The sequence below is a fragment of the Sylvia atricapilla genome, chromosome 9, assembly GCF_009819655.1.
Source record: "Sylvia atricapilla isolate bSylAtr1 chromosome 9, bSylAtr1.pri, whole genome shotgun sequence".
NCBI lineage: Eukaryota > Metazoa > Chordata > Aves > Passeriformes > Sylviidae > Sylvia > Sylvia atricapilla.
In genome coordinates, this window is record NC_089148.1 from 23,162,012 (window position 1) to 23,171,300 (window position 9,289).

A 9,289-nucleotide genomic window follows, 5' to 3' on the forward strand; every position below is an offset into this window, starting at 1 on the left:
TGGCAGAAAGTCATTCCCTTCTCAACATGCCACCCTGGCAGCCTTTGCAGCAGTGTACATTTCGGTGAGTAACTTAACTCCGTTAAGTTTCATTTATAAGAGACAAAAGTCAGAAGGTAATGTGCTGTATATTACAAAATTATGTGTTGCCTGGATATCTTGGATGGATGGATGGATATTTTTATCCTACTAATTTGAAAGCAAAATAAAACTACTAATAAAGCTGGTTTTATTGTAGCTGTCAATAAGGAAAAGATTCAACTGCTTCATATCCTTTGTTAAGAGGCAAAGAAAAGTGTTATGTTAAAGTATATTTGATACCTCATATTATCCTCATATAAAATGCAGTGTTTATCTGTCTTACACAGAGATATTTTAACTTACCAGTCAAATTAACTGTTATGTGCTGGCTTTTCTTTGTTGCTGTCTTCACTTGATTTTCTGCATTTAAACTTGAGGCATTAAGCGCCAGACCTTTGTGTGATGTAGTTTGATTTCACCTCCAGAGATTTGCAGCATGGATGAAACGGCACAATCACTCCCAGAGGCCTTCAAGGTGTTACTGCAAAGCAAGTAAATAAAACTCATCAGTTGCTAGCAGAGAATTGTGGGACATGCTGCAGCAGTCACAGCTGATTTTGCCCTTCTGAGCAGTAACATTTCTTAAGCAAGGCCCACAATGTTTGTGCTACAGACAACTTACTTGAAGTTTAAAAATTCCATCACTCATGCTGTAAAAATCAGAGGAAAACAACAGTAAGGACCAGTTAATGACATTAGGTAATAGTATTGTGCATGTACTGGGGGTTTGCCAGTATTTATTCTGCCCAGAGAACGGCCAGAATTTGGAATAACACCAGTGAACCACCTCCACTTAATTTTTGTGACCTCCCTGATATTATGGCCCTCAGCTGAGAAATGGCTCTCTAAAGCATCTGGTGGTAGCTTTTGTTGGAACAGGTTATTGCATTCATTTGGCATGACATCTGGCTTCTGTATTTCAGAAGCGGTGGCTCCTTAGTCACATTTACAGAACATTTAGGTGCTGATTAGGAACAGTATTTAGGCATAAAATACTCTTCCTAATTGATGTCAATAAGCAACACTGCCTATGTTTTTGGAAATCCATTCCTTGTGATTCAAGATCTTTCTGCAGTAAGTGAGCAAATTTTAACAGGGCTGTACAATAAAATTAAATCGATTACTTGTAATATTAATGTGTACTAGTGATTTATATATATAAAACAGAGACTGAATGTGAGAAGTTAAAATCCTCTTAGGTATACTTAAGTTTCTTCAACTGCCTCTTTATTTCTTTCTTTTTCAAGATGTACTTCAATTCTACGTTAACAGACTCCTCAAAACTTCTTAAACCCCTTTTGGTCTTTGCCTTTATCATCTGTGGAATTATATGCGGTCTGACTCGTATCACCCAGTATAAGAATCATCCAGTTGATGTTTACTGTGGCTTTCTCATAGGAGGAGGAATTGCTCTCTATTTGGTAAATATAATATTCATGGTTAAGTTCTAGCAAATTAAAATTATAAGGCTGGAATAAGAGTACTGGTTATTTTTATGAAAACTTTTCATCATGTCTACATGCCATAACTATAAATAAAGTTAACATGTGTTGAGGATGATGAATTAGGGATAATGACTTTAAAAGCAAACAGGAAAAAGCAAACAAGTATTTCAGTGTGAAGTTCCATAACAGTGCATAAAGTGGAATATAATCATCTGGCACAGTATACAGAAACAGTTCTGACTTTATGTGCTTTATTAAATACTTAAAAATACTCATCTTTTCTAATCCACACTTAAAAGCGTAACACAAGAAAAATATTTGATTAGTTGGTATTTGTTGCTGACCTGAGTGGGTACTGACAGTGTTCTCTTTATGATCTCAAAAAGTTACTGAATTAGTGTGAGCAACTCAGCTGAGTGAATTGAATGAATCTCAGCTGAATGAATCTGCAAGAAATAAAAGGCAATATTATACACTTGTGATTCTTTTGAGTTCTTAGGGAAACCATGCAGGGGGAAAGGGATGGTCAAATGGGGTTATTACTGTGTTTTTTCTTTGTATTGTGTCAAAAGAGATGGAGCACCTTTTGGAAGGGTCCTGTAAGGAAGCATGTAGGTCAGGCCTGATTGTATCTGTCAGTAGGAAGCTCATCAAGCACTTGCTTTTGCTTGCTGCTCTCAGCATGTCTCCAACAGGAATTCGCTGCCCTGGCTGCTCAGAGAGCAACCCTGGTGCCTGGGAACAATCAGAGCTTCTGCTGACACCACTGCTTGAGTGTAGGCAGGGGAACAGAAGAGTCTTAAGAGCCAGTGGGATGGTTTTACCCTCAAGAAGTCAATGATGAGTTTCAGTATAATACTAAAATAAGTTCATTTTCCTGACCCCCTTTTTTCTGTGATAACAAAATCTGAGGTACCTGCAGATGGTCTGCAGAGGTGACCAGGGAAAAATTGCTTTCACAGTGGCAGAAGAAACAGTAGTCAGGGTAATAATAGAAACCCCATGAGCTACTAAAATCAGCTTCTGTGATTGCACTATCAGCAGAAAGGAACTCCATTGAGAATATTACTTCAAATTATTCTCTGTTGTAGATTAACCTAAATGGAGCTGTTGTCCTCATGTTTAAAATACACAAACAAGTATGCTTTGTTAGGTCTTCATATACTTTTGTGTGACATCATACAGCAGAGTATGTTGTCCTGGATACCCAGTGCTCAGTAAATCTGCCCTCAAAACTACACACCAATGGGAGGATGTGGGGGGGGAAATAATGTGAAACTACAAATATTTCTGAAAGGAGTGTAAAGAACGAGTAACTCAAATGACTGAGTCAGATATTTGACCCTCTCAGAATACCCTCAGTGGAGTCTTTTTAAAATGACAGCATTTTATAGTGAGTCTACTGATTAGGAAAATGTTTTATAACTAAATCTTATTAAAGTTCTGCAGAGCTTGGAAAGCAATTGATTTAAAGTTGGTAAATTTTTCTATGATGTAGATATTGTATTACATGGTTATTGTACAGTAGAAAGGGCAGAATCTGCTAATGGCAGAGAACAGCTCAAGCTGTAACTAGATTCAGTACATCAGGGGAGACAGTAGTATATTTGTAAAATAGCTTTGCCTAAGAGATGACAAACATAACATCTGTTTTTCTAACAAAATATTATTTCTCTACCTGTATCTGTTGCTTGGTAAAAAGAGGAAAGGTCATGGAGCCTAAATCCTTACCTCAGCTGTTTATTACCATGAATAATATGCCCTGGTTACCCTAGTGATAACACATACATACATACCTAGAGGTATGTATGAGGACAGAATTTGGACTAAGGCTATACTAGTGAGGAAATGCAAATAAGCATACCCATCAGTTTAGCTGGAGTAATTATGTCACTGAATTCTACTTAAAAGCAAAAGAATGTAATTCAAGTACCTTACAAGGTGTCTTTTTAAACTTTCTTAACCAATTGTTGATGCTTCTGTCCAAATATCAGGGCCTGTATGCTGTGGGGAACTTCTTACCAAGTGACGAGAACATGTTTCACCCAAATTTTCACAGAGAACCTCTAAGGTCATTGACAGACCTCAGTCAAGATGCCAACAGAATCCTGCCAGGTAAAAATGGTGGCAGCAGCGATGGCATTGTCTCTCACCGTACGGAAAGTATCCTGAATAGAAACCACAGAGATTCAGGCTCTCTGACTAATCTCAAGAGAGCAAATGCTGATGTTGAAATAATAACACCACGAAGCCCAATGGGAAAGGAAAACATGGTTACTTTCAGCAACACTTTGCCGAGAGTCAACACACCATCCTTGGAAGATCCAGCAAGACGAAATGCAACAATACACGCATCAATGGATTCTGCCCGTTCCAAACAGCTGCTCTCCCAGTGGAAGAACAAGAATGAAAGTCGAAAGTTGTCACTGCAGGTAATAGAGACTGAATCTGGCCAGTCACCACCTAGGGCTATCGAAATGAGGTCAAGCTCAGAACCCTCCAGAGTGGGTGTAAATGGTGATCATCATGGCCCAACTAGCCAATACCTGAAAATCCAGCCTGGCAGTGTACCAGGTTGTAACAACTCGGGGCTTACTGGTGGGCCAAGGGTCTCTATTCAGTCCCGTCCTGGTTCATCCCAGCTAGTACACATTCCTGAAGAGACTCAGGAGAATGTGAACACATCACCCAAAACTAGTTCAGCTAGAGCTAAGTGGCTGAAAGCTGCTGAGAAGAGTGTTGCGTGCAGGAGTAATAGCCAGCCAAGAATCATGCAAGTAATAGCCATGTCCAAGCAGCAAGGAGTGCTTCAGGGCAGTCCAAAGAGTTCAGAGGGAAGCACAGTGACCTGTACAGGAGCTATCAGATACAAAACCTTGACAGACCATGAGCCAAGTAGCATTGTTAGAGTTGAGGCCCATCCAGAAAATAACAGACCTGTAATTCAAATGCCATCAGAAGGTGAAGGAAGTGGGTCATGGAAATGGAAAGGTCCTGAAAAAGTCACTCTTCGTCAAACATATGAGCTAAATGATCTTAACAGAGACTCTGAGAGCTGTGACTCCTTAAAAGACAGTTATGGGTCCGGTGACAGGAAAAGAAGCAACATAGATAACACTGAGCATCACCATCATGGAATCACTACAATAAGAGTCACGCCAGTGGAAGGAAGTGAGATTGGCTCAGAGACTCTGTCCATTTCTTCCAGCCGGGACTCAACACTTCGAAGAAAGGGTAACATCATTTTAATCCCTGAGAGAGGGAGCAGTCCAGAGAACACCAGAAACATCTTCTATAAAGGCACATCCCCCACCCGAGCGTACAAGGACTGAAAGGAGACATATCAGCTGGTCCATACCACCACAAGTAAACACATCTTGACACAGGTTCTGCTCCCTTTGTTTTGAGCTCATATTTACCTTTATGTGCCAAATTATTGACCAGCAGCCCTGCATTGCTGATGTGCAATGTGCATGAGCCTGTGAACAGCATGTGGTGGGGGGAAAAGCACAATGCCAGAACTAATGTGAAACATTTTCATGCAACTTGTTTCTTCAGATTCAAAACATTTATCTGAGGGTGATGATGTCAATTAAAAGAATGGTCTTGAACACAGACACTGTATTTCCTGAATGTGCCAACTTTTTATTTTATATTTGTGTCCAAAACCGACTGACTTTTTCACAGCAAAGGCTGTATCAGTGGTATATATTCATCTTTGCAGAATTTGCACCAAATCTTTAATACAGGATGGTGCTGATGATAACTTTACATGTTTTGAAAAATTGCATAATTATTAGACTCTGCAAACATGACATATTGATGTGCAGTTACTTTACAAGTAATATTGCTAATACTATGATGATGCTGGCTGCATTCATTTAGCGTAGGAAATATTTACAGCTTTGTTATAGTGGATCTGTCACATTCAGAGATTGCAAAGGTTTTGTGTAGTTCTTTAAGATGTCTACTGCAACAAAAAATGTGTGGGTGACATTCCATTAGAATGGAATTACTCTATTTTGAATAGTTTTGCTGCTACTGCTCAACTTTTGTTTAAGAACAGGTGTTACTAATGAAGAGGCTGCTTCTTATTGGGCTAACTTGTAGAATTGTTTTAAATTACAGTTTTTTAGGGGTCTTATCAAGTACTACAAATAATTCAGATGTTACATTTTTAAACTTCTTATTCAGTCCTTCAGTGACCCTTCCATTTTTCTATTAGTTTTTAAACAAATAATGCAAGACACCAATAACTGCAGGATGTGCAAATGTGAAAGGTGAGCCATGAATAAATAAAAATAGAAGACAACTCTCCTGACCAGCTTCCAAGAGGACAGGAATTAATATCATAGCTCACACTTAGAAGCAGTCATTCACCTCACTTGCTTAGTACGCCAGAAGAACAATCACAAGTTTCACCCCAATCACCATCACTTAGGGGATTTGTGCTTCGCTTTAAAGAATTGAATGCCTTGGTATTGCAGAATCACTGAACAAGTGTCGCATTTTGCCACTACTATAGTTCACCTCCCTTGAGACACCCTCCAGAGCCTTCTTAAGCATGATAATTTTCCCACCACTGCCACTTAAGAATATAAAAGGTCTCTGCACCTGAGAGAACATGAATTATTTTAGTAAACTGAGCTTTGGATATAATGATAAAACTTGCCTGATAAAAATCTCCATTGCCAAAAATTACTGGAAGGATAAGCTCTGAAAGGGATAAACATGGCATGTCCTACAGTGGGCCTGCTAGAAGAAATGCCTCATTTCATTTGGCTCTGACTTAAACCCTGAAGCCCCGGGCAGTGCTCACTCACTGCAGCTGTTCATTCTCTCCTATTTCTACCTGAAAAAGGGCAGGCACTCCCAGACACCTACCAGCTCCCCTGCTAGGAGGGGAAGGGAATGGCTTAGCAGTCCTCTCACTGAATAAGTAGCAGACCAGGTCTGTTCTCTGCTTTTTGAGAAAAGTGTTTTGATCGAAGTCCTCTCCTTATTTAGGGTATCAGAGAACCAGATATATCCTCTATAGTCAGAACCTGTCTACAGACCCTACCCCACAGAACTCTAAGCAAAAGCCCACCCTACCCCAGCCAAGTAAGAGGTAGAAAGAAGAATCATCCTTTTCAAGAAGATAAACAGCACAACAAAAACATAGACCAAAAAAAACCCAACCAACCAACCAAACAAAAAAAAAAACAAACCAAACCAAACAACAAAACAGAAACCCAAAAAAAGATCTCCAAGCCAAAACAAAATCCCAACCCCAAACCTAAGTAATTTCATAAGTATGAGGATGGTGTTTGCGAGTCAATGGAAAGCTTTATATGTATTTCCCAGTTTTACAGGTGCTCCAAGCTTAGCTGAATGCTTACTGTCAAGCCAACTGTGCCAAGCAATGCTTCCCTCACCTGCCCATCACCCAGTGCTGTGGAAGAGAGTCAGTCCTTGAGGAAATGACCACACTCTTTCTGCTATTGATACAAGATGATCCCATCATACTTAGGATGATTGGGAGAAAGTACTTTGCAGGTTGCATGTAAGAAGCTACCCAGTAGGGTTGCAGCATATTGTGTTTGTCAAAGGCACTGTATGTTGAAGACACACTTTATGGCACATCAGCTGGGAAAAATAATCATAGATACCAGGAGAAAAAGAAAAAAAATTATTTTTTTTAGTAATAAGTTCTCAGATGCTAGTATTTACAAGTCAGGATTTGTTTTTTCTTTTCAAAAAGATGTACCTTTAGTCCTTGGTATTTAATATGAAATTTTGTACAAGATTCCTAGGAATTACAAACACTTGGAGTGTCATGAACAAAACCCTTTGGATTTAGTTTAGTCTAGGTACAGGATAAAGCAGGTAGGATTAGCTTTAAAGGAATGGGTAAGACACAAACACTGTTGGCCTATCAATGCAGGGAAATAAGACGCAATCATTTGTTAGTTTGTAAGTGCAGGGGAAAAGAACATAAGTAGATGAACCTGGAAATAAAGGAAAATTGAAATGGAGAATAATGGCAATAAAGCAAAGATTAGAAAATGTTCCCTCTGGCAATTTAGCTGTTTTGGAAACAGCAGGATTCCTGGTGGGAGTGTTTGTTCTTTATTCCTTGGTTTTAGTCAGATATATATTGGCATATATGTTGCTTTTATTACTCTAAAACTTGCTGCACTATTTCAAGTGCAGTGTGATATTTTTCCTAAAGTTTCCTATTTCTTAAGAAAAGATTTTAAAGCTCTTGTGTAATCATTGAAATTATGTTCTATACATAAATATTGATATATTCTTTTTTACTCAAAGTGCCAAAGGCTACTGTTTTTAATAATGGCTTATCAAATTATATTACATTAGAAAGCAGAAATGTAATAATATATACATTGGAACTCAGACCTCTGCATGTATATTTGATAAGGAGCCTTTTGTAAAATTACTCTTTGTTTACATTCCACTGGTACCTTAATTTAAAATTAATCAAATAAATTGACAGGTGACATCTTCTTAGTGTTCTGATTTTCTTACTTGCTAACAGGCACGAATTTCTTTGTTAGGCTGTGCTTTACTGAGAAAATACTTAAAAATAAAATATGTTTTTAAATGAGAATTCTCTATATAAAGTATTGTGTTTAATAAAATGTTATGCCATGTTTTCAAATGGAAAATAATTTGTAAATTGCTATAAATGTATTTTGTTAAATAAGTACAGATCAATGCTACTGTGTGAGTTTATTGTGCTAACATCATGAAATAAAGATTAAATTCCTCATTGATGTTTATCTCTGTGGTGAAGCAGTATCGATTCCCGCCCAGAATTATTTTTCAGTGTTAGGTATCTCATAGTGTGTAAAAGTGGTCATCAGTGAGAAACCTCGAGACCTTGCACAGTGGTAGGAATTTCTAAGGAGCAGTGTCCAAACAAGCTTTTCTCTAACCAAAAAAGATTTTACAAAAAAACCCCAAGTGAATTGGGAACTTCAAGCCATGTGAGGATGTGTCTGCTCAATCATTCCACAGCACCAGCTACATTGCTATGCCCCTCAGCCACCTTGCTAATGTTGGGTAGAGCTGCCAGACATGGTGAGGCCAGCCTTGGATTTGTGAATGAGAACAGGGCAGAGAGGACAGGCTCTCCAGCTGCCAGACATGGTGAGGCCAGCCTTGGATTTGTGAATGAGAACAGGGCAGAGAGGACAGGCTCTCCCCAGGGGCAGAAGTTAGGCTGCAGGAGTCAGCAGGTGTCGTACATCCTTTGCTGGCAACAGTGAAAAACCTTATGTGTAACAGCACACTGTGAAAAGCAGTCTTACCAGAAGGCACACAAAGTAGTGTGGTGAGCAAACAGCAAAGACTGTCTCCAAGTCTGTCTCGAAACTCCCTCAAATGGCAACAGCAGGGCCCATGTGCCTGGGGTGGAAGACAGCTATGGCTGAGGCATGCACTGCCATTGCTAATGGCCTAATAAGGACCACAGGGAGTAGCAGAGGCTTTCCCAAGTGTTCCTGGGCCTTTGTGCAGGCTGCCTCTTTGTGCTTGTGTGTCCTTAGGGTGGGTAACCTGCTGTGGCTGGGGCAGTGGGCAGCTGCAGTCCCTGCTGGCTCCAGCCAGGCTGAACGGTGCGATGCCACACGTGCCGTGCTCCACATCAGGCAGGTGGGGTGCGCTGACACTGCCACAAGCTGTGCTGCAAATCTGCCTCACTCGGCAGCCCCTGTCCCATGACTTCTATAAGTTAAGATGGGATCCCTCGAGCAAAACAG

General features: G+C 39.7%; 1 protein-coding gene across 1 annotated transcript in view; it reads left to right on the forward strand.

Annotated features, from left to right (window-relative positions):
* PLPPR4 (phospholipid phosphatase related 4) overlaps positions 1-8,302 on the forward strand; it is a 29,322-nt gene extending 21,020 nt beyond the window's left edge. The window contains exons 5-7 of the mRNA XM_066324555.1: positions 7-64; positions 1,329-1,502; positions 3,521-8,302. Coding sequence (XP_066180652.1) covers positions 7-64; positions 1,329-1,502; positions 3,521-4,858 — 1,570 coding nt within the window. The 3' untranslated portion in view covers positions 4,859-8,302. The remainder of the gene's footprint in view (positions 1-6; positions 65-1,328; positions 1,503-3,520) is intronic.
* The last annotated feature ends 987 nt before the right edge of the window (positions 8,303-9,289 follow it).